The sequence below is a fragment of the Oryza brachyantha genome, chromosome 4 (assembly GCF_000231095.2).
Source record: "Oryza brachyantha chromosome 4, ObraRS2, whole genome shotgun sequence".
In the NCBI taxonomy this organism is placed as follows: domain Eukaryota; kingdom Viridiplantae; phylum Streptophyta; class Magnoliopsida; order Poales; family Poaceae; genus Oryza; species Oryza brachyantha.
In genome coordinates this window covers 13,738,447-13,762,676 of record NC_023166.2, presented here as the reverse complement: position 1 = coordinate 13,762,676, position 24,230 = coordinate 13,738,447, and the positions used below count along the sequence as shown (strand labels likewise).

Here is a 24,230-nt window from a genome sequence, read left to right as displayed (position 1 = left end):
CCTCATAGATATACACTTTGGCTCGTTGTAGAGTTTTTTGTCACTAGAGCAGATTACTTCAATTTGCCAGTTTTTGGAGGATAGCTGCATGAGCATGACCGTTCGTGTGACTGTATGATGCTGCGATGGGGAAACTAACTGACCTGGGATAGCCTGCCCAGGATTCGTCTAGTACATGGAACTGTGATAGATTGATCAAACTTGGGTGCAGCATAACCATAACTAGAGTGATTGTACAGCACTTGAGGAGGTAGGAGGTACCGCAATTTCTACTGTCAACACGCTTCACACCACAAAATATGGTATATATATATCGATACATGCTCAGGAGAACTGTAAAGAAGTTGAAAACAGATGTTAAACAATTGCGATTAACGCACAACCATTGCCTTATAAGATCTGGTTACAGCACTCCAAACGCCGTAATTACAAGACAAAAACACCCCCACATCATGAGCAAAACTGAACATGACAAAAAGATCAGCTGTACTACTAGAGTACTAGGACCAGCCAAATATACACAACAACGAAGAGTTGTATGAAGAACTGTCCAAAATATACACAACAACGAAGAGTTGTATGAAGAACTGTCCAAAATATACACAACAACGAAGAGTTGTATGAAGAACTGCTGAGAGGCTTCAAAATAAAACCATTCCCACTTCCTTGAGGCACAAATTACTGAACGCATTGGGTTGGCCAAAAAGGCCATATCGGAAAAAACTTTGATTGGCATGTCGCTGTACATCACATTGATCTTCTACACATACAAATAGATGTACAGAGCATACAATAACCCTGCAACCCTGTACAAATTTCATCTGTCCCAATTCACAAAAATGAACTTATTGTTCTTGTGGATCTTTGCTGGGCACTGTCGAGTTCACCAAATGTTCTGTCAAGCAAAAGCAGAAGCCAGGATCAGATGGTTTACATAGCCAATTCTACTCTGTGTTGGGTTTTTGCGTAATCCCTTCTTATCTTCCACAACCTCTCTACAACTTCTTTCATTGCTGGCCTGTCAGCACGAGTAGGAGCAACACATTGGAAGGCTACATCAAAAATTTTATTCAGTATATCCTCATTTACTGATTCAGTCAACATTGGATCCAATATTTCCTTAACATCACCTCTGTTGTATTTCTCAAAAGCCTGTATCAAAAAGAATAGAACAACAGGGGGCTTCAGATGCCTTAAATTATGGTGACCAACAACTTAACTACTGTAGAAAATAAATCAAGCTTATTATTGTTTTATTCCCAGGTAAATGAAAATGCTTTAAGTGCTTAAGTGGTGAAGGTGGAGACCAGGTTCTAATATCAAGGAAATGTGATGTTATTGTTTTGTTTGTGCACACACACTGGAGATTTACTGTTGCATGGTGTAACTTGTGATGGGATAGCAAATTTTGAAAGGTAAAATTGCCCCTAAATAGTTGCCTAGAAAAACATTGGAAAGAAGAACAGGGAGGAGAACAAAGGTAAATTACTCCTAAATAGTTGTCTAGAAAAACAGGAAAAAAAGTCTGAGTGTAGACACAAAGTAGGGTGGTGAATACATACCCATCTCACAGTGATCCTTTCTCTTGCACCTCGCCTCACCTCAATAGGTCGACGACCAGAAAGAATTTCCAGGAGCAAGACTCCATAAGAGAATACATCACTCTTGACTGTCAGATGGTTTGTCCTGAGATACTCTGGATCTACATAGCCAGCTGTGCCTCTCACATCAGTCTGAATCTGTGACTGGTCTGGCTCTGTAGGACCTGTCCTTGCAAATCCAAAGTCAGCCACTTTGGCCCTGAAGCCTTCAGTTAGTAAAATGTTTGATGACTTCACGTCCCTGTGTATTATGGGCTTCTCTAAAAGCACAAAAGTACAAAATTAATTAATGAATGAATGAAATGCATATGCTTGCCAGTAGGAATAATCAAACTAGACTATCTCTGTAAGCTAAGAACACACACTACTTCATCGCTTGAATATCAAAGAATTTAATTGTGTTATAGAAGCTGATATATGTTAAAAATTTTGCTGGATATCGATGGAGGTATAGCACATCTTGAATCACTTGAAAGACAAACAAAATAAATTTGGATCACATACACATCTGAATACATGGCTAACTCTCATGGTTTATTCAACTTGGATGTCAAAATTATTTAATATATAGCATGAGATACGTAGTACATATCATTTTTATTGATGCATAGCCATAAAGAATTTCCAAACTACAGAACAACACAGTCAGGATATGTCTAGTACTAGCATTTAGCAGATTGTGAGTCAATGGACCAATATAATTAAAATACTAGGTTACAGTTCTTGCATTACAGTAACAATACCCCAGTGCATGTATTGGAACAATTTTTTTTTAAATAAAAACAACAGTCAGTTGGTTTTCTTAAACTGCTTTTTTGCACAAAAACAGAAACAGCAAGAGCATACCTGCATACAGATGCAAATAAGTTAACCCATGAGCAACATCTATGGCTATTTCAAGCCGCTGACTAAAGCTCAAAACAAGCCCACGTTGACCTGAAAGATAATTAAAAATATATTGACTGTTCCATATGGAATTCAATAAAAGAGAAATCTTAGTTTGCAGCTTACCATCCAAATGCTCCCTAAGAGTGCCATTTGAAACGTACTCAGTTATGACAATTCGCTCATTTCTTTTGTCGATATAACCAAGTAATTGGACCAAACTCCTGTGTTCAATTTTCTTTAGTAGTGCAATTTCATTACTGAATTCAGTACGTAAAGCAGCAAAATGTTCCTGCGGAAAGAAAGCACGTGAAAACGCCAATTCAGACTGTGCTGTTATCACTTGTAAGACAATCATATGTGGGGAACACTGTTTTTATCAGCAACTTTCACTTTATCAAGACCTTTTGAATAAATACAATTTGGAAAAGAAATTTGACTAATGACCAACAAGCTCAAGCAGTGCAAAACACCAAAATACTGTAACTGTACATGCTTTACCAGCACATTACCCTTTCATTACTGTAGTGATTAACAAGGAGGACTACTTAAAGCAATAACATCTCAGTCTTTAGATAGAGAAATCGCTGGCATAGCTGCTTAAAAATAAAACCTACCATTTTTGCCCTTTTAATTGCCACAATGTGGCCATCTCGCAGCTGTGCTCTGTAGACCTTTCCAAAATAACCTTCACCAATCATCAGGTCTGGTGCAAAGTTATGTGTCAGTTTAATAACTTGTTCAAGACTGAGGTTCAATGGCTCGTTTCTACTTGGTGATGAAGACAATGAAAATCTAGATGGACTTGCAGGTACTCGAAGAGGGCTTGCAGGAACTCTATCAGACATTGACCTCAGCTCAGAAGAATTCACTGAGAAAATAGGAATGTGTCACACTCATGACAATCATTTATATTTCCAAACTTGACACGCAATCTCATCTCAATAAACATGTTAGATATTATTTCATTGCATTAACATAATAGATCACCAATAGATGAAAGGTTGTAATTTAACTTACAGGAATTTGCATCTCTTCCAAGAACAGGGTCTTCACTCCCATCCTTCCTTCTTGAACCAAAACAGGGGCACAGGGCATCAAAACACACAAGAAACATCCCTGTAGGTGTAGTGGCCACCAGAATGCTCTGACCTCAGTTTGCCAATAATGGAGTGCGGTGTGCCTCATTTGGATGCCATGCCTTACAAAAATTGTTTGTGGGCATATCTGATTGTACTTAATCCTTTCTCTCTGGCAAATGCAATCCAAAATGCAAAAAGACCTAAGCATTCAGTTTTGCATTTTGGAAAGAATGAAACTAAAAGATAGTATATGATGAGTAATTGCGCGTACATGGTAGTACATTAGTACAAAATGATAGCAGAAACTGACATATCATCACCAGAATATCTACCAATCGGCCAGGAAAGGGAACAGCTTAGCTTTTTCACGCGGAACCAAAAAATTCGTAAGGAGTAGAAGTGGAACAAGACTTTATCAATTTCATCTAGCTGAACAATAATTCGGTTTGTAAATATTCATGCTATTTTGCAATAATATTTGAACAATTTAATCTTTGAGTAAGAATGAACTATCTCCCTAACTATAACTTCATTTCCTTTTACCGTATGGCTTGCACAATGTACTATAGGTTGCAAGACTTGGACCTCTACATATTTATGGCAAGTATCTTGCAGAGCAATGCGTGCAACAAGAAACGCAGATTACAAAACAAAATCATTGTTACGTGGTCTATATAGCACTAGTAGTATGGTATCAGTTAATGATCTCATTGAACTGTACAAAAAATCAAATCATTAGAACCTAGGCGGACAAATTTGTGCAGGAAACAGATAATCAAACTGGCAAAGAAATGATTGACAAATACAGCCGTCTGTGACTCTGCGTCGACTGAAAGTTGACTTTGAGCTATCCCGCAAATGGCGAAAAGCATCAAACCAGGTATCCTCTCTTCTCCACGCTATTATAGCAAAATTAGAGCTTCAGAAAGTCTAATCCGCAATCTAAACGCGAGGTCCGCCTCGGAGACAACGGAGGCGACTACCCGGTATATTCACGAAAAAAAAAAAGACATTCAAGACGCCATAGGGGAAGCATCAAGGAGGCTAGAACACAACGGTAGAATCATCGCGATCGGTGATGCCATATAGCCATAAAAGAATCAAGCAGCTAATTAATCTCCTACGGTTTGACATCCAAATCAAGCCAGGCAAGCAAGAAAGCAGTACAAGTATCTAACCACGTGAACAAGCAATCGCGATTGCGCGAAACCACACACACAAACGCGAGCGTCTGGAGCTCCAAGAAAGCCATGACTCACCGGAGAAAAAGCTCTCGAGCGCCAGAGCCTCCGCCGCCGCCGAATGCTTCCGCTCCCCGCACCCCGCCGAAAACTTCCAGGAAGGAATGGTAAAGCGAAAAGAAAAAAAAAAAGAAAAGAATCGTTCTCGCGTGGGACAAAAAAAAAAGTATAGTCTTCTCTCCGCGGTTTGATCGGATCTTTGGGTGGGCGGCTGCGCGCTGCGGTGGAAACCGTGTGCTGGTGGTGGTGGTGGTGGAGTAGGGCGAGGCAGCGGAGACCGACGACCGGGGGACGCCGAGAGGCGAGGCGACTGGTCAACGAGGATGCCGACGAATGGAAGTGCTTCCTCCCTCGCATTTTTAATATAGTTGGCGCCACCGGCCGCTGGCAGGTGGGCTCGGGGGCCCACTTGTCAGCGGGAGCGCGGGGGGTTTGGTTGGTGAGGGGTCGGTCCTGTGCCGCTGCTCGGGTGGGGGCGTCGGAGGTTTGTTTGACCGGCGGCTGGCCGCCAATCTACCGCAGCAGAGGCCGCGCCGTCCGGGTCAGCGGCAGCGCCGACAAGTCTTCAGAAGAACATGGGGGCATTTAACGTCAGGTGCTGCACCTACTCAACTTAGATTGCGTGAAAAATGGAGATTCTCTCATTATTCTCTTTGCAAATTTGCAAATAAGAGGTTGTTTAGTCGAGGAAATGAAAATTTTTAGATGTCAAATTAGACGTTTGATCGGATGTCAGAAGGGGTTTTCGAACACGAATGAAAAAAATGAATTTCATGGCTCGCCTAGAAACCGCGAGACGAAACTTTTGAGCATAATTAATTCGTCGATAGCGTATATGGGTTACTGTAGCACTTATGGCTAATCACGGTCTAATTAGACTCAAAAGATTCTTCTCACGATTTATCACATAACTGCACAATTATTTTTTCATTTATATTTAATGTTCTATTTAAGTGTTCAAAGATTCGATGTAATGTTTTTAGGAAGAACTAAACAGCGCCGGAGTCTTAAAGAAATGATGGCACGCATGGGTTTTTTTTCCGCTATAGTTGTAAGGAAATCGATCTCACTGGCCAAACCTGCAAGCACGTAAGAGAAAATCCAAATATAGTAACAACACTAAACGCAATATTTGGTGTTTAGATCTAGTTGAAACGGCATCCAAAGTACATTTATTCTCAATCCAGCATAATCATAGAGCATCAGGTATAAGAGCATCCCCAATAACTCATCTAAATTTGGTCATCTATATCTTCATTTGGATGATCATCTAAACTAGTTTTATCCTTCATATCTCTTTGCACTCCACTAGATCATCCATATATGATATCCTCTATATATCTCTTTGGAGGATGGAGAGAGATTATTTAAATATGAAGGTTTTCTCTTCTAATATGGATGACATCTAAAAATAAATGATAAGATAGTCGTTCTGTTGGAGCTTAATTTATAGTCTTTATATTCTATTTTCAGGATAGAATATGAGATAGATGAGCTATTGAGATGCTCTAAGTATCAACTACTCTTGATTAGCTATACCGATAGTCAGCCGCTATGATCTTGTCTACCCTACGTACGGCTGCTACGTTGTAAGTTATAACAGATGTGCATTCACATTTAAAGAGCGAGCATAGAATAAGAGTTAGCTCTACTTCTAACACATAATATAACTCTTAGTCATGATTTGTAATCAGCTTTATACACATAATTAACACAACTTTAATATTTTTCAATTACATTAAATACATACATATACACACATATACATATACACACACCACACACCATCATTCACGCCAAAAAGAGGTTCATTGATATCTGGGTTTGTCTTAATGGCGTCAGTACTTAAAATTTTATATTGCAACACATTACAAATTCAAACATGAAACATGGTCTATGTTACCACGTAGTATGCTTTAAGAACTATCTAAAGTTGGGTATAGTCATATAGATAACAGCATATGGGGCGGGAGCAAGTAAAATGTGCCTGTCTTTTCGCCGGCCTATCCCAGAAATAAGTGAAACGGTATATTTATAAACGAAAAATAATTTATAAATAAAACTTTTATATATGTATTCTTAACGAGCCAAGGTCAGAAAACACATTTCGACGAAAAACTCAAAATCAACTCTAAATTTATTATTGAAAATTTAAATTTTTGTTTATAAGCATAGACATAAGCTACAAGATAAAGTGTATAAGCCAAAATTTGAACTTAAAGTTGATTTTGAGGGGGTTTCACCAAAGTTTATTTTCTAGATTTAGCTTTTAAATCACTATCAATACCAATAAGTACATAGAAGTTTTATTCATAAATTATTTTTATTTGAAAATATATCGTTGGTATTTTTCATGAAAAAAACCAAACAAACACCTCTCTTATATCGTCGTGACTTTTGCTTTTTCTTGTCATCTCGCGTTCATGTACTATTATTTGCGGCCATTTGACCTACTGAGTTCGTAACAATCGATCGTAGCTATTTATTGAAGTAAACACCGGGTTTTCTATTATTAGAAAATAAAAGGAGCAACACGTATATTGCTGTAGCATTTATGGCTAATCATAGACTAATTAGTCTTAAAAGATTCGTTTCATAATTTACTCCCGAAATATGCAATTAGTTTTTTATCTATATTTAATGCTCCATTAATCTTTACTACTACAAAAGTCTCTAGTGGTGTGCCGCCACCACCTATACTCCCATTGCATTTTTACCCCTTAACTTTGTAATATTAAAAATCAATCAAATCTAGATGTATATCCACATAAAATCAAATTTATATAGATATTTCCTATATAAAAAAGATGGACACATATTTTATGAAAAATATTTTTCTATTTATTGTAGGAATAACATAATATATTTTTATCCTTTGCAAAGCACAGACATTCAGCTACAGGGATGAACCTATGTATTGGTTCCTGGGGTCCTCGGACCTCGGGTAAATTATTCTATTCTTACTAAATTATATCAGATTAATTAGTGTAAAGTATAAAAAGTAGATAATTAGTACGTATTGGACCCCTGGTAATTTTTATTCTGGGTTCATCACTGTTCACCTAGTGTGTGTAAAAATTCAAATATTTTTTTTTAAAAAAATAGGAACTAAACAAGCAAGCTCGCTTTCAAACCAAACTGAACGAGAAACGTAGGAGCAATGCAGACTGAAGGAGCGGACGTGCGCCAAGTTGGAAGTGTCCGATACCTGGTGGACGTGACGGACGACCGCAAATTAGCTAAAACGGATATCCAATAAGCAAATTAGCTATAACCATTATACTGTATGGTCAGTCGAAGAAGTAAAAAGGTGGGGCCCACTAGTAGGCCACAGGGCGGACCAAGAGCCACGGGCCCACAAAACCGGCAGCACAATCCATGGGGTGCCGTGCCCGTGCGCCCACCCGGTCCAGTGCTCTTTGCCTTATCCCTTCCACTTCCCTGTGGCCCCCACACCCACCTCCCCCCACGAAGCACCATACCCTCTACCCCTCACTGACAACGCTGGCCACCTCCACGGCTAGCCCCACATTTCAGTGACAGGGTCCATGGGACACGTACCATGTCGGCCTCCGGCGGGGGACACGTGGAGCTCCCCCGCTGCTCCGGCTCTCGCTATACACCACCTTTCTTCTCCACCTTTCTTTCCCTCTCCCCCCACCACCACCTCGACTCTCTTCTTCCTCCCTCTCCCTTTCTCGCGAGGATTGGGCTGTGTGGGTTTTAATCGCGACGGATTAGTTTAGCTCTAATCCGGCGGGGGCTTTGGTGGATTGAGCGGCGTCCCCGTGGGAATTTCCATATCCGATCGGGTAATTTCTCCCGCCGCCCCGTGTGTTCTCCGTAATTCCGTCGCGATTTTATTGGGCGTGTTAGTTGTCGTGTTGATCTGACCAACTCGATGCTCTCCCGTTGCTTGTCTTTCTCTACATCGGGTCTGGTTATTCTGCGTTGGAATTATGGGCATTATTTTTTACCCAGTTTTTTTGTTTTCTCTCCCTTCGTGGATTGATTTGCAGAACAGGTGCAGAACAATCGATAGTACGGTACAGTGAGTGAAGTATTGGGGGTTTGGGTGGGGGTTGATCGTACGCACGCAGGAGTGATGTTTTGATTCGTGAGACATGTTGGTTTTTCTTGAGCTAGCGTCGTCCTGTTAGTTGGTTGTCGAAACCTTTTGCTTGGATTGCACTTTAGGATTGGCAGCAATCCGTGATTATTGTAAGGGCCTAGGTTGCGTGAAAGATTAACACTTCCACCTAAAATTGATTACTTGTGGGGTTTAGTGTGGTATGGCAGTATCTGCATAATCGGAGGATTTTCATCAATTTACATATGATTGTTTTATGTGCAGAATGGGACCAGAGAAATTGAAGTCTAAGCCAAATCGTGATCTTGCCGGGAATGGATGACAAGAATCATGCAGTCGTCTGCTAGAACTAACATTGTGATGTGCACCTTTTAGTCAATCGAGAAGTAATTGGTCTGTGATCAGCGCTTGCATTGTCACCATGGGAAGTGCTTGCTCTAGGAAGAGAGGCCAGCTGCTGGTTGATGAGGAAGATCTGTACAGCGCGAGGTTCTCCAAGAGCAGCAGCTTTAAGTGGCTGCTGCACACGTTGCCTCGCAGTGGCTCAGACGTGCACCGGCAGGTGCAGGGGCCAGGACCGGGTAGGTGCCCGTCGCTAATGGAGCTTTGTGTGGCCAAAGTCCGCGAGGTAGTACTTGTGGCCTTGTATGTTTGAGTCTCCTATGCTTATTGTTGCCTGACTTGATGAGGGTGATTTGACTGATTTCAGGATATCGGAAGGTATTCTGATTTCTCACTGTTGCCTAGAGATCTCAGTCAGCAGGTATTCAATGAACTGGTGGAGTGGAACATCCTCACCGAGGAGTTGCTTGGAGCTTTTCGCGATTGTGCATTGCAGGTGAAGTTTTTGATCTTGTTTGGCGCGCAGTTATGACTGAACTCTAAACATGTTCGTGAAAAATTGAGTGAACTCTGAACAAGGCAAGTCTATACAGAATTATTGCTATGTACTGCAATCCTAACTGACCCTTCTAGCAGTTCCTAATTTGCCATCAATCAGTCCTTCGAATGTATTATCCAGGAACCAAGAAAGGCATCTTGTTGGGACATTTCTTACCACTTTTGTAAAGGCTTTTATAGATTATTTTCATAAGCTAACTCATAGGAAAGTAAAAGAAAAATGTATTGGTAAAATTTGTCCTGTAAGCAATTGAAGAAAATCCACGCAACGAAGACTTCACTGGGCACTGGTACCAATGCTCCTGCTACTAGCTAACTAGCAAGATAGACAATCACTTTACTTTGTGCCTAGGTCAAGAAAGCTTGTTTCTGGAATTGGTTACTCTATGAGACTACATATTGGCCTCTTATACTATTCTTCTACATGGTCTCAGGACATTTGTCTAGGAGACTACCCTGAAGTGAGGGATGCTTGGATGGAAGTAGTGGCTTCTCAAGGACAATCATTGTTATCTGTTGACATCTCTTGCTCTGATGTGACCGATAGTGGACTGAATCAACTCAAGGATTGCATCAACTTGCAAAGTTTGACATGCAATTACTGTGACCGGATATCGGAGCATGGGCTTAAAACATTGTCAGGTTAGTGATTTGCCTGATAGCTGGGTTTTCTTCCATCTGTATGATATGGTGGTGCAAATATTTCTGATCACTAAAATTTCTGTTCTGTAATTTATGGTATTACTTTTTAATTCTGCAGGCCTCTCAAACGTGACATCACTGAGCTTTAAGAAATGTGCTGCTGTTACTGCTGAAGGAGTTAAAGCCTTTGCAAATATGGTTAATTTGGGTAACTTGGACCTTGAACGATGTCCGAAGATTCATGGCGGACTTGTTCATTTAAAAGGTTTCCTGCTATTACACTAATATATCATTACGATGTAATCACAATCATCTTATTTATTGCAACTTTATGTCAATTGTACCAATTACCATATGTTACTCCAAAAAAAAGAACATCCAGAGTTTTTTCATGACCGAACACATACACTGCTTATCTTAGCAATCAATACAGGAAAGACTGGCATATGCCTATTTGTTCGAATGCACTCAAATCATGAACAAATTTTAATTACAGTTCTATCAGTTCCAATAATATATTTCTTTTTCAGGCTTGCAAAAACTGGAAAAGCTAAATTTGAGGTATTGTAATGGCATCACAGATTCTGATATGAAACATTTATCAGGTAACACCTTATGTTGGCCATCTACTGTAAAGCAGTGTATGTTATCACACATACTGATGTACAAGTCTAATAGATACCCTTTTCCTTGTAGATCTTACAAATTTGAGAGATCTGCAACTTTCTTGCTGCAAGATAAGTGATCTTGGTGTTTCTTATCTAAGAGGTATCCCAAATATAAATTTCTTCCTTTTCCAGTGGAATCTTAACCACCTAAAGTTACATCCTTGTGTCTAATAGTCTGATTAACTCATTGTTTCTATTTATATAATGACATGAAGTCTCATTTAAAGTTAGATCCTGTTTCATATTTCATCTTTGTTCTTTACAGGTCTATCCAAGCTAGCTCACCTAAACCTAGAGGGCTGTGCAGTAACTGCTGCTTGTTTGGAGGTTATTTCAGGTATTACATCTTATCCTTGCGAATGCTATGTCATAAATTCACACTCCATGAGCGTGAAACATGTCTTACAGTTAGTCTAGGGAAGTCCTTGAGGGTGACACATCTGCCAAAAATCATATGAAGAGAGTACTGTAACCTATTAAACTTATGGCCACAAATGGATATTTAGGGAGTTGAAGAAGTTTGTCGTGAAATGTCACATGTCTCTTTGATTATAGTTATTCTATATTTAGTCAACTACCTCTAGGATTGATACCCAGAGGAATCTCTTCTGGTGGATTGGTGACGCTGAATCTTTTTGAAGTTTCCCTTGCCCGTTGAATGTGACAAAGTGACTTACTAGTTAACTTCACTCCTACTGTAGGACCAATATGGTGCTCCTTATAAATGATGAGAGATTTTTTATTTCTTTTGGTGCTTAGTATGTTTGATAACTCTGGTGTACTACGCAGTCATGTAATCCATTTCATGTTTACACAAAAAAGCTCCCATTTTGTGAGTGCAATTTTTCATTAATAGGGATGCTGTTGCAGGATTGGCTTCTTTGGTATTGTTGAATCTTAGTAGATGTGGAATATATGATGAAGGCTGTGAGCACTTGGAAGGTAAATAATATAACTTCTGGTTGTTAACTTTTTAGGTGAATGCAGTTCTCTATGATTTACGGAAAGCATGTTTGTAATATACAAATAGGAAAATATACCCTTGTTCTTGTACAACAGATGACAGGCTAAGTAGTTAAATTGGTCAATACTCAATAGTCAATATACATCTGCTCAGTTCACCTACCTTTTTTTTTACCCCACACACACTGTAGGGGAGGCCCCCCGCTGTTAGATTTTATTAAAATGAAGAACAAGAAAAACTAATTATGTACAAAAATTACAACATCAATCCAGTTCACCTATCATTATTTCAATGATAGTTAACTTGTTTTTGATCTACAAATAGGGATGTATGCCACTTTGTCTTGCTGCGTAAGTGGACTGTATGCAGTCATGTTTCCTTTTCCTGCATGGTTACACTTCTTGTTTAGCTTCGTTGCTGGTCCTGTTATGCAGGTCTTGTCAAATTGAAGGTTCTCAATTTAGGGTTCAACTATATTACAGATGCCTGCTTGGTTCATCTAAAAGGTAAATAGACTCTTCATTATTTACCTTTATCTAGCATTCAAATCTCAAGTACTTTGATCTAAGCGATAAGCCAGTCTTATATTTCATGGTAAAGTATTGCTGTAAAATTCCATAGAATTTGATCACTATTATTCAATAAAATACCAGCTTTTGGATAGTAGAGGAGGGAGAGACTACTGCGAATATTAGATCTGTTAGATCTGTTGTATTGAGCCTCAGGGGGCCGGTATATATAGAAGTACATGGAGTAAAGATAAGGAAGGATTATAAATATAAAAGGAGTCCACATAAATCAATCCTATCCTAATATGACTCTAACTACCATATCTCTAACACCAGCATTATTTGAATATATCAGTATTATCTTGTTTCTTTCATTAAAAGTGCTGAGAATACATGACTAGATGCACACCAGAACAGGCTTCTTCAAGAAGAATGTTGCACTTCTTCCATGTCATTTTTGTTCAATATATATGTATATACTGCATCAAGTGGAAGGTGCACAGTGTACCCATTTATTGTATTGATTATTCTGGAAACCTGTCAGAAATATGTCATTATTAGTATGTACTAAAAAACACATGAAAGTGGGGGAGCTTTACTGATGTTCTTTTCTTCTTCTAGAATTGATCAATTTGGAGTGTTTGAACCTGGACTCATGCAAGATTGGTGATGAGGGGCTAAGACACTTGAAAGGTGAGTTTCTCAGCATTGCATTGTTGTATCTTTTCTTATTTTTCCCTTTTCATCTTGTATTCAAAAACACCGAAGACAGAGAACCATACAATAAGCACATTTTGATTTAATTTGGCAGTTTAGCATTGACGAAGTATTACTTTATTCCTAACAAATTCTTAATTGGTTTAATTGTTTGTATTATTGTTGGTTATACATTTTTTTTTCTGCAAATCATTGGTGATTACATCTTTCTGTGCTGTAGGACTACTGCAGCTAAGAAGCTTGGAACTTTCAGACACGGAAGTTGGGAGCAATGGTCTTCGTCATCTCTCTGGTTTGTTTAATCTTCTGCAAAAATGCTAATAGTATCAACTTTCATTTTCGTTTATTTTTTAAATAATAATATATGATGTTTGAATAGTTCAGGTGGTTTCTGTTTTTTAACTATTCTTTTAATGCTCAAAGCATTGACTCACAACAGTTCAACTAATATATCTTCTCAGGTCTATGGAATTTGCAGAGCATCAATCTCTCTTTTACGTTGGTTATGGACACTGGCCTGAAGAAAATTTCTGGCTTGAATTCACTCCGATCCCTTAATCTTGATAATCGCCAAATCACAGATAATGGCTTGGCAGCTCTTACATGTATGTCCTCATTTTCATTAAAGTTACATCGTTTACCACTGTTGCGCATGATTGGGTTTCTTGTTATGCATTAGACATAGTATCTTACACATTTTAGCAATTTTATTTAGTAGGGCAGTATTGAATGCTATGTTATTTTCTGGGGCATTTATTATGCTGATTTATATGTCTGTTTAGGATCCGTTCCTTTCCTCTCAAGGTTCGATGTTTTACTGTCATGGTCGGCATTCTCCAGTTCTGTAATGTTGTGTAGTCCTTTGGTTGTATTTTGCCTTGAAGTCAGGCGGATCTAGAGAGTGGTCCTGGGACCATCCAAAAAAAAAATCCAGCTTAAGCCTATATACATGTATGTGTATATAGAGAATTAAAATTAGGAGAAAATATCATTTATTAACATATGCAAAATGCACTTTTGATTAATTTTATATTTCTATTATATATATTGTATGTTATATTTACAACAATTAAAAAAGTTATGTAAGTTGAACCACCCATAATAAAAATCCTAGGTACGCCGCTGCTTGAGCCTTGAAGTGACATTTGTTTAATGCAGGTCTCACTGGGTTGACACACCTTGATCTGTTTGGAGCTCGTATAACTGATGCAGGCACAAACTGCTTGAAATGTAAGTAGGCTCACTTAAATGGTAGATGCTAAGGTTCTGTTTTCTAGTCTGGTGCTTTTAGATTATTGCAACAACCTAGTTCACTATAAGAATTAAGATAATGGCATGTTGCATTTTTTGCATTTGCGTAGTACTGAGAGGCGAGAGCTTGTCATTGTTCACACATCATACAAGTCATATTTTACATATGCATTCTATTGAAATATCATTTTCTTACTGCTAATATTAGGCATTGAGGTTTGACATCTTGGTGCATATTTTACTGGAAAATTATTAGCCTTGGAAATTTTGGGGGTTGGGGGTTCTAGTATCACATCCCATTTAATCTGTTTGCTAATGCTTCAGATTTCAAGAATCTACAGTCCCTTGAGGTCTGTGGTGGGTATATTACAGATGCTGGAGTGAAGAATATCAAGGACCTCAAAGCTCTGACGCTGCTTAACCTATCTCAAAATGGCAGCCTCACTGACAAATCCTTAGAGCTGATCTCCGGTATGTCTCTTGTTTGCATTTGTCAGAAGTGGAAGCCTGATTTTGCAATACGCGATCTATTTATCTGCATATCTTTGATGTTTACAGGCCTCACTGCCTTGGTCTCGCTGAACGTGTCGAACTCTCGGGTGTCAAATTCCGGACTCCACCACCTGAAGCCTCTCCAGAACCTAAGGTCCCTGTCCCTGGAGTCCTGCAAGGTGACCGCGATTGAGATCAAGAAGCTTCAATTGGCTGCCCTCCCCAATCTCGTCAGCGTGCGGCCGGAGTAATCTGGTAGCTGCTGCTATATCCGCATGTAAATAACCACCTGCTTAGAGCAGGACAAATGTATATAGTACCACAAGAACCCGTTCGAGTGATCTGTACGTCAGTCCTGCTTGTACCGGTGTGTCTGGTCAGTAGTCGCCCAAGTACTGAAAGGTCTCATGGAATGGCCAAGTGGTGAAAAGGTTGACACTTGGACACATATTCAGGCTGTGTAAATATGTAGCAGTGCTGATGGGAAGGAACAACTGTAAATATGTCGTGCTTCCTCTGCATTTGGGACGCGCTATGTAATGGTTCGTGTAGTATTGTTTTTTTTTTAACTCATCCACTTTATTTAGTAAGGAAGGAAGAGTACACATGTCATGAGTAGTACTCGACACCGAGGATTGAACTGCATGCAAAGGGGGCCTTTGAAGATGGCCAAATCAACCTAAGCCCAGGATTTGCGACAAAGGATTTTAGAAGATCCAAAAAAAAATAAACAAAGACACCTATGGCAATGATGACAGTGATTTGAATACTATAGGCAGTGATTTGAATACTACATGCAGCTGTAGATGAACGCTAAGAAGCAAACCCAAAAGGGGCCTGAGGTTGAGCCTTCATTGACTGCAATAAAAAAAGTTTAGTCACTCCCTGAAGATCCGTCTGCGTTGACGAAGAAGGTCGATGTTCTTGTGGATGGATCGTCGGAGATGAAGGTGAAGGCCGGCACAATCCGTTAAAACGTAAACCTACAGACAGCACATCTAGTAGAAGACGTCATGGGAAAGCTCGGAGCTGCCACCGTGGGAGATCAACAACCATGGTTTTACACCCAGACAAGAGGAAGGGACACCGACAACCTTTTGAGCTGCACAGATAAAGGAAAACACAAACAAAACAAAAGAATTTATTCTATTACGGGATCTACCCGACTAATATGGACCCTCCTTCCTGCCGCCGGCGATTGGAGTCGTCGAAGTCAGAGGGGAAAGAGGGCCGATGAACTCCGCTTGGCTGGCTCGATGGGAAAAGGGCGAGGGTAAAGACGGCAGCGCCGGCGGCGCGGCACTCGGACTGCGGCTTAGTCGCCTTCGCCTCCACTTCCGCCGCTCTACAGAGCCTAAGGCGAAGCAAACTCTCCGGTTCGTGTATTATTGTTGCTAAACCTCACTTGGTGTCAACTGCTGCTCACTTTATTCCACATGTTAATGATGCCACAATTATGGAAGTTCAAGCTTGCCGAAGAGCAATTGCAGTAGCAAAGGAGATGGGAGCTACCAAAGTTACATTAGAAACTAATTTTCAAGCAGTGAGGCGGTGAATATGCAGATGCAGGAGGATTTTAATAGATCGACCCACGGCGTGCTAATTCAAGAAATTACGGCGTGCTAATTCAGGAAATAAAGGCCGGTGGCACGTCGGCTAGCGAAAGAAAAAATTAGTAATAAGTTTTCTTCTTGTAGATGGGTGTCTAATGTCTCTGAGTTATTAGCTTTCTTCTTGAGGATCGTAAACTTTTAAATGAATAAATTGCTAGTGATGTTTACCTTAAAAAAAACGATTCCGACCATTTACCATAAAGCCGGTATGGTTCATGAGGTACTCATAATGCAGATATCAATATCGTTTAACGAATTAACCGATCGATTACGGATTCATCCAATTTGATCAGCAGTTCATTGCTGCTGTATAGCAAAACCTTTCCTTGACAGAACCATTCCTCTATGTCAATCATTAACAACGGCAGGCGGCCTCGCCCGGCAAGGCGGCAACGCAGCGGACGAGTTGTTGAGGTGTTCCAAACATATTCGCCCTTTCAATCACCTTAAGATATAAACATCAACAGATGCAATTGAAGCACGGTACACACATAGGATTATAGGAACCATGGAGATAGACACGATTAACATTTAACCTCAAGTCTTATGAGAGTCAGTTTCATTGTTTTGACTGTAAGTATCAGCTATATTTTGCGTGGGGCTTAATTTACAGAAGAATAATCTATCCTGCAAGAAAAAGCACTAAAGTATTTACAGCTGCTATGTAACAGAGCAACCTTCGACAGCCCACACGATATTTACATCAAAATCGCTTGGCGTCTCCTGAAATCAATAAGCAGCGTCAGAACAGAACAGCATGCTCAGACGGGAGAAATCAATTTTCCAGTAAGGTTTAATTTACAAGCTTACCCTGATGGAAATCCGACCGAGACATAGCAAGGAGTCAAGGATGAAAATAGTCTACTTGAGCAGCATCTGTCGAAGTACAGAACACGTGTTGAAGTTCAGCCAGGAAGACAACGGACCCACAGAACCTGGTGTTGCTGGCTGACGAATATCAGTTTCTCGTCTTTGCAATGCTCTCACGAATTCCTCCGAGCTCAGATTCCCATCATGATTTGTGTCAAAAACATGGAAAATGATGTCAACTACTCTGTCAGTTAAGTCAACACCGCAAACCTACATCACAAGCCAAAAAGGAAATGGAATCATTTAGTGGATGTACAATATTGATACATGAAGCATTGAACAGTAACAGTTACCAGTTAGTATGTGACCATTAAGAAAACAGAAAGAACACAGTTATTATTTGATCAAGAAAAGCATCAAAACCAAATCGTTATGACAAATTTAGCGACCAAACTTACATGGTGCGCTGCACGCTTGAGATCCTGCTTTGTCAAGAGCCCATTTACTTTGCCATAAGTAAATATAGCCATCGCCAGTGGCTCCAATCTTCGTCGCAAATCAGCAAAGGATTTAAACTCCTAAAGCCCCCAAGGAATATCGGTAAGGATCGAACAAGGAAAAAGAATTCTAAAGAAAACTACAACTTGGGATCATGCAACAAGTCAAACCTCGAAGGTGATGCGCACTCCTTTGAGATCAGGGTCATTGCCTAAATTATCAGCCCTATCAAGTAGCTTGTTGATGTGACTCATGTCAGCAGAAGCGACCATGGATAATGCAAAATCCTTTGCTGGAATAGTATTAGATGACTTGACGTCATAATGACTGAATTCCAGACGAATAATCTGCAGATGAATTGATTAAGAGCGATTCAGGCTTAATAATACACAAGACATCAATTTGCTTGTAGCAGGTAAGTAATAACAAATAATTGTACAGAATCTTTTCCTTTCTTTTATACATTTTGATCAAACAGCATCACTATGTACCAGTAGATAGCTTATACAGTTATATCCTACTAAAAGGGATAAGGATATAAGCTTCAGCAAGTAGAGAAACGAGGGAACACAAACACAATACGCTCTTTTGGAACCATTGGTCATATATGGTAAAAATGGGTGTTTTTCATGCAGAAATATGTATGTGGTGAAAAAGGATGTGCGGTTTACATCTCACAATGCAATACAGTCTCAGGTTCACAGTAAAATCATAATAAATTTACTAGATGGCCATTCATGGAAGAGCCACTGGACTAAATTCTTACAGAAATAGAACAGAAGAAATAAATCACCTCATCATGCAATCCTTTCAAAAAATTTGTGAACTTTTCATAGTGTAGAGGTTCGTTCCCGCTATTACCAAAGAAGTACTCAACTACTCCTCCATTTTCCACAGGCTGGCTGATTTTTAGTCCAGTACGTAAGCCATCCCTATGGGTGGCTCCTTGTCTGTTATAGGATCGCATCAGTGCCATTACTTTCTTGAACTCTTCTTTGTCTATTTCCCTGAAATGTCAAGTAACAGATAAGGACAACAAAATAACAGGGAATAAGCTGGCCAAAATTTGTTCATACCCTTCTTTTACCATCAACTAACAAGTCAGATGCTCATAAAGAGCTGGTCTTTTCTGGACGAGAAGAGAAATTAACTGCATGCGAATGATCACAGGTAAACAACAATATTGCACAAACAAGACAATATTTAAATGCGTCCTTGTTTATGCATAGATCCAAGAGCACAAAAGGGAAAACATACCTTTAGCAGCTTCAGTAATAAAAGGTGTACACATGAAAAGAAAAGGCATGCTGAACTAAACCACGAAAAATGGTACATACATAACCTATTGCCTTTCCCATTAACTATCAGATCCAGTGATTTTGTCAAACATGCAAATATAGATGTATCAATTTTATTAATTAAAGAACAGCTAGTCGACAGATGCATAACATTCTAACAGCAGGGTCATATTACCAAGATCAAGACTAATACAAGTAGAAACAGGAAAATACGAGCTAGCAAGCAGGTGCAAATCATTCTGACAGGAAGAGAATGTTGAACAAGTGCAATAGGACTCACCCGCTGTGGTCAACGTCAAACATTTTGAAGGCCGCACTGAAACTTGACTCAGGAATACTGAGCAAGGTCACAAAAAAGATGTACCTACAAAGCCACCACGAGCATAATCAGCAGCAAGCGTATTAGGGAACTGTTACTTAGGATATTTAACATATACAAATGATGAAATAGGGCGCAAATGTCTATGATATTGACCCAAGGGATCATCTATAACTCCCAAAAGGGAATCATTGCAAGACCCTAGTGGCAGTGCTTAGGCAGAAGTTATAACCCTACTGAAAACACTCAAGTTATTTAAGAACACCTAGGATGGAAAAAATGCACTTACTCGGCAAAGGAGATGAGCCTATCACCGTTTGTGTCAAACAGCATGAAGAATTCAGATGGAGCACAGTGCAACTCTCCAGGATTGCGCTCCCCCCTTAACCTCCCCTCCCGAACTATGTTCGACTCCGATGGAGGGAAAACAGGAACTACTGCTCTCATCAAGTCAGCAGGCAACATGAATACTTCCCCATCGGGGTTCCGCACAGACGCAAAATATTGAAAAATCTACAAGCAGAAACACCAGGATTAGCACACCACGAGCCGACCAAAGCAAATTAAGCGGAGTTACACTCAATGCAGCAAATTACCTTTTCAGGAGGGCTGAGCAGCCGTATCCGCTTCTCGTAATTGAAGAACACCCTTCTGCGGAATGAATCTGTTGCAGAAATCAGTTAAATCATCAAAACATCCTATAAATTCACCAAGCAGTTCAACGCACATGTAATGGTAGTGAGAAGCATTAAAACGCTAAGACAAAAGCAGAAAGCGCCAGAGACTATCCTACACTATCCACGGCCGCATCCTCTAGTTTCGATTTTTCACTCTGCAAGTTGCAGCTTATCACTTATCTACAGATAGATCAGTGCAGCGAGGAAATCGCCGTACGATCGCAGATCACCACCAGTTCATCTCACATCCCAAAAAGTGCCAAAACAAAAACATCGGAAAAGTAGCAGCTACACTACAGACGCCACCGTTTAGAGGAGAAACCATGACAAAGCAGCGGGCAGCTTTACAGAGCAAAGCTCAGATCACACAGTACAGAAGTAAAGCAAGCAGCACGGCTCATCGGCGGTGGCGTTGACGCGCGAACCGATCGGGCTCCATGAAAAACGATCGCGAGACGAAGATCGATCGTGCGGCCGAAAGCAAATCGGGGGCAGAAAGCAGGCTCACCCACCTCCGAGAAGGAACCTCCTCTTCTTCCCTTGCTCCTCCAAGGCGCCAGCGCCAGCGCCGGCGGCGGCGCCTACCAACGAGATCTGTGCCCCCGCAGGGGCGTCGCCCGCCCCGCCGGAGTCCGCGAGCGAGGGGGGCATCAGCCACAGGCCCAGCCCGGACGCCGCGACCGCCACGGCAGCGGCAGCGACCGCCCCCTCACGGCCGGACGGCGCCTCCGCCGCCGCAGCGCTCGACAGGAAGGCGCGGGCCGTGAGCCGTCGGGCGGCGGGCCGGAGGAGGGCCGCGCGGGGGAGGAGCGGAGCCATGGGTTCAAGCGTCAGATCGGTGGGGCGTGGGGGGGGAAGGGTTCGGTCGTCGGGGGGGTTACTTGCAGATAAGAACGAGGCGGCGGTGGGGTGGTGGTGGTTACGCAGCGCGCTTCCGCGGAGGAGGAGGAGGAGGCGGCGATGCGTAGGTGTGCGCGTGGAGTGCTGCGGAGAGAGGAGACGAGACGAGGAGAAAATGAGGGGCGAGCTGGGTGGTGGTGGTGGGCCCCGTTTTTATTTTGGTGAGTCAAGAAGGGCGTTTTCTTTTGCTACGGGCTACAGCCACACGGGAAAGTGGTCATGTGTGCACACCGCGAAGTAGCATCTCACTACTCCGACTGTGTTTTTTACACAGATTTTTTGTCGGATTACACGCACACGATGGTGTATTTTTTAAAAGAAATTATCAATAGGAGTTTATCATATTTCTAAAATATATTTAACTTTGTAACAGTTAATTATATTGTTTTTATTAAATAGGTATTACAAAAGTTACAAAATCTTTTATCTTCATTTTCATCCATAAAAAGAGTGCATAGCATAATAAATCAACTTTACGGAGTTTAAATTTAATCCTAAATAAACTTGTATATTTATATCAATCCTTCATTAGTAAATCGACCAAATTTTATTCTCAATATCCCTTAATTATCAATCAAGTATACATTATTTTCTGCATTAATGAGGGGTATGTGTGTATTCTTTCTCCGTAACGGCATCAATGTGTTTTGTCCTGAAAAGTGGTAAATAAGGTATGACCCAATAAAAATAGGGAAAATTATAAGGATGCTATTATAATTTTGCGAAATCGTAGATATGTCATCTTGGCCTACGTGTCATTGACTCATGTGGCCTCATATGACATTGAGATACTAGTGACATATCTCTAACTTTACATAATCATAATGACACGGTTGCAAATTTCCCATAAAAATAAGAATCGGTTTTTGAAAACTCCACAATGGTTAGTTCCTTTTGACTCGAATGAATGACAAAGGAATTTTGGAGGATTTGGATTCCTTAAATTTTTTCCTACAGGACCTTTGATTAGTAGGGAAAAGATAGGAATATATTCATAGGATTGCATTCCTACAATCAAATTCGTACAAAAATAAGGAAAATAAGCAAGAGGTTGGGCCTCTTGTAAACCTTTTCCCTACGGTGGAATCAAAGGGTTTCTATTCATGTTTTGTATATTTTCAGTCCCTATAGGATTAAGAAAATTTATCACTTCAGTTTGTATGTTTCATTATTCCTCTGTTTTTCATATGATCATATCCTATGGTTCAAATAAATCCTATTACCTTGGATCGCACAGAAATATGACAGGGAGAGGAGGGAATCAATGCTTTTTATTTCTTAGGGCTACACGGCCACGGTATTGCTGATAGTGATATTATATATTCCATAATATTTTATTATGATTATGAGAATTGATTTTAACGGCTTATATTATTGTTATCGTAGCATCAACTTGAGATTTTATGAGTTGCTTTCTATTGGGGCACGGAACGGGAGTCCGTGTGATGTGGCCATGTCTTATTCCCATATCAATACAATGGTCTCTGCACACGGATTGGAGTCGTTGGTATTTTTCGGTCCACAGTCTGTTCCAGACGGAAAGTTTGTAGGCATGGTGTATTTTACGCGAGAAAGGTGGATACACGTAAGCGGAAACAAGTTGAGATATGTGCGTGTCATTGCAACAATGTTGGGACATAGATGGAACTAGCTGCTCAGTCGTGATCAAGGGTGATCCTTGATTTTTTTTAAAAAGAAATAGTTAAACAATATATTTATAAGTAAAAAAATTATAAATAAAAAGTTATATACATGATTTAGCAACCTACAAAACAAAGGTTACAAAGTAAAGTACAATAAATAAGCCCTAAAATCAAATCTAATAAGTTTATGATACCATTACGATACTTTTTGAGGAGATTTTATAAACATCACTTTTAAACTAATATTTAAGAAATAATTGATGATTAAAATTTAAAAAATTTGACTAAATTTTATCCTAATTTAAAAGGTTTAACCAAATATTATCCTAAACAATAATTATTTTTTACCAGATAAAATATAAGTTTTATTCGTAAATTATTTTTTATCTACAAATATATAGTGAACAATCCCTGTCTAATTTTCAAATTCTTTTGCACCACAGGTCTCCAGTGTCCACGAGTGGCCAATGATTAACCTTTTAAATTCGGAGAAAAACTGGTCCCACGTGGCACCGCCCAGGCACACGTTGACGATTCCCTTTTTCTCTTCCCGACTTTTACAACTTCCACTCGGTTTTTAAATGGGATTCCCAACGCTGCTAAATAATCTATTTTAAACAACTTTCCTCTAAAAAATCACGCCAGAAAATCATATTAATTTGCTTTTAGTTTTTTAATACTTAATTATCATACGATACGACAACTATCTATTTGTTTTTCATCGTCGGGGTAAGAATTTGTCGACCCTATCCCCGACTTCACATCCGGGGGTCCACCTATGTGGCCCCACCTACCAGTGGAACAATTTGCTGTGCTGACGCGTAGCAAAGGTCTACGAGCGCCGGGGCCGGTGGTTTTGCCCCGGAGGAGACGCCGGCCGGCGGGCGCCCGCTGGATTTCCGCATACGGTCCACGTGTGAAGATGATCCGCTGACCAAATTCAGGTGCGTTTTTGTTCGTGACCACACAGATCCAGCGGAGTGGATGCCCATTTCGATGGCCTGTCCTGCTAAACGCAGCTTTGGACTTTGTCCCTCAACATGTCACTGTGTCTGTATTGACATTATCGAAGTGCAGGGACGGAATCTAGGACAATTAAGGTTTAAACCCTACTCTTAGCTATATAATCTCACTTATATCTTATTAATTCGTCTTAGAAATTTTGTAAATAATAAAATATATACTAATTCAGCGCTACACTGGATTATTTTTTGGTTCCGCTCTTGTCTACGTGTCATCCACATAGAGTAAAGTACAGTAACTAGCTTAACAACTCATCAACTTGCTTGGAAAATACTCCCGCACCCTAACATGTTGTTTCTACCGCTCTACATTTGTCCTAAAATGTAAACTATTTCTCTTACAACTCACTTGTCTTAATCATCACAAGCATTTTTTATTTACAACTACATTCTTCTACTACACTAGTT

At 40.1% G+C, this 24,230-nt stretch overlaps 3 protein-coding genes across 4 annotated transcripts; 1 reads left to right on the top strand and 2 right to left on the bottom strand.

Moving 5' to 3' along the window:
• Nucleotides 1-357: 357 nt before the first annotated feature.
• Nucleotides 358-5,045, bottom strand: LOC102720041 (calmodulin-binding receptor-like cytoplasmic kinase 3). Of its 2 annotated transcripts, none has more exons than XM_006652418.3 (7): nt 4,828-5,045; nt 3,507-3,737; nt 3,104-3,357; nt 2,613-2,778; nt 2,448-2,537; nt 1,563-1,861; nt 358-1,152 (listed from the first exon to the last, which is right to left on the bottom strand). In XM_006652418.3, exons 2-7 carry the CDS (start codon nt 3,601-3,603, stop codon nt 931-933), a joined length of 1,128 nt encoding a protein of 375 aa, XP_006652481.1. In that variant the 5' UTR covers nt 3,604-3,737; nt 4,828-5,045; the 3' UTR covers nt 358-930. The 2 variants fall into 2 exon arrangements, with proteins under 2 accessions (XP_006652481.1, XP_006652482.1); XM_006652419.3 differs by lacking the exon at nt 4,828-5,045 and adding an exon at nt 4,747-4,787.
• A 3,426-nt stretch (nt 5,046-8,471) lies between these two features.
• Nucleotides 8,472-15,769, top strand: LOC102719763 (dynein regulatory complex subunit 6-like). Its single transcript, XM_006652417.2, has 16 exons — nt 8,472-8,621; nt 9,164-9,527; nt 9,609-9,737; nt 10,234-10,441; nt 10,560-10,706; nt 10,972-11,046; nt 11,138-11,209; nt 11,375-11,446; nt 11,980-12,051; nt 12,508-12,579; nt 13,204-13,275; nt 13,520-13,591; nt 13,761-13,904; nt 14,458-14,529; nt 14,875-15,021; nt 15,109-15,769. The coding sequence occupies exons 2-16, from the start codon at nt 9,321-9,323 to the stop codon at nt 15,291-15,293; spliced, it is 1,746 nt and encodes a 581-aa protein (XP_006652480.1). The 5' UTR covers nt 8,472-8,621; nt 9,164-9,320; the 3' UTR covers nt 15,294-15,769.
• Nucleotides 15,770-17,064: 1,295 nt separating this feature from the next.
• On the bottom strand, nt 17,065-21,109 carry LOC102700988 (calcium uptake protein, mitochondrial-like). The gene is made up of 9 exons (XM_015836028.2): nt 20,770-21,109; nt 20,177-20,244; nt 19,870-20,093; nt 19,542-19,625; nt 18,757-18,970; nt 18,134-18,310; nt 17,924-18,043; nt 17,466-17,735; nt 17,065-17,378 (listed from the first exon to the last, which is right to left on the bottom strand). Exons 1-8 carry the CDS (start codon nt 21,074-21,076, stop codon nt 17,517-17,519), a joined length of 1,413 nt encoding a protein of 470 aa, XP_015691514.2. The 5' UTR covers nt 21,077-21,109; the 3' UTR covers nt 17,065-17,378; nt 17,466-17,516.
• Nucleotides 21,110-24,230: the final 3,121 nt, after the last annotated feature.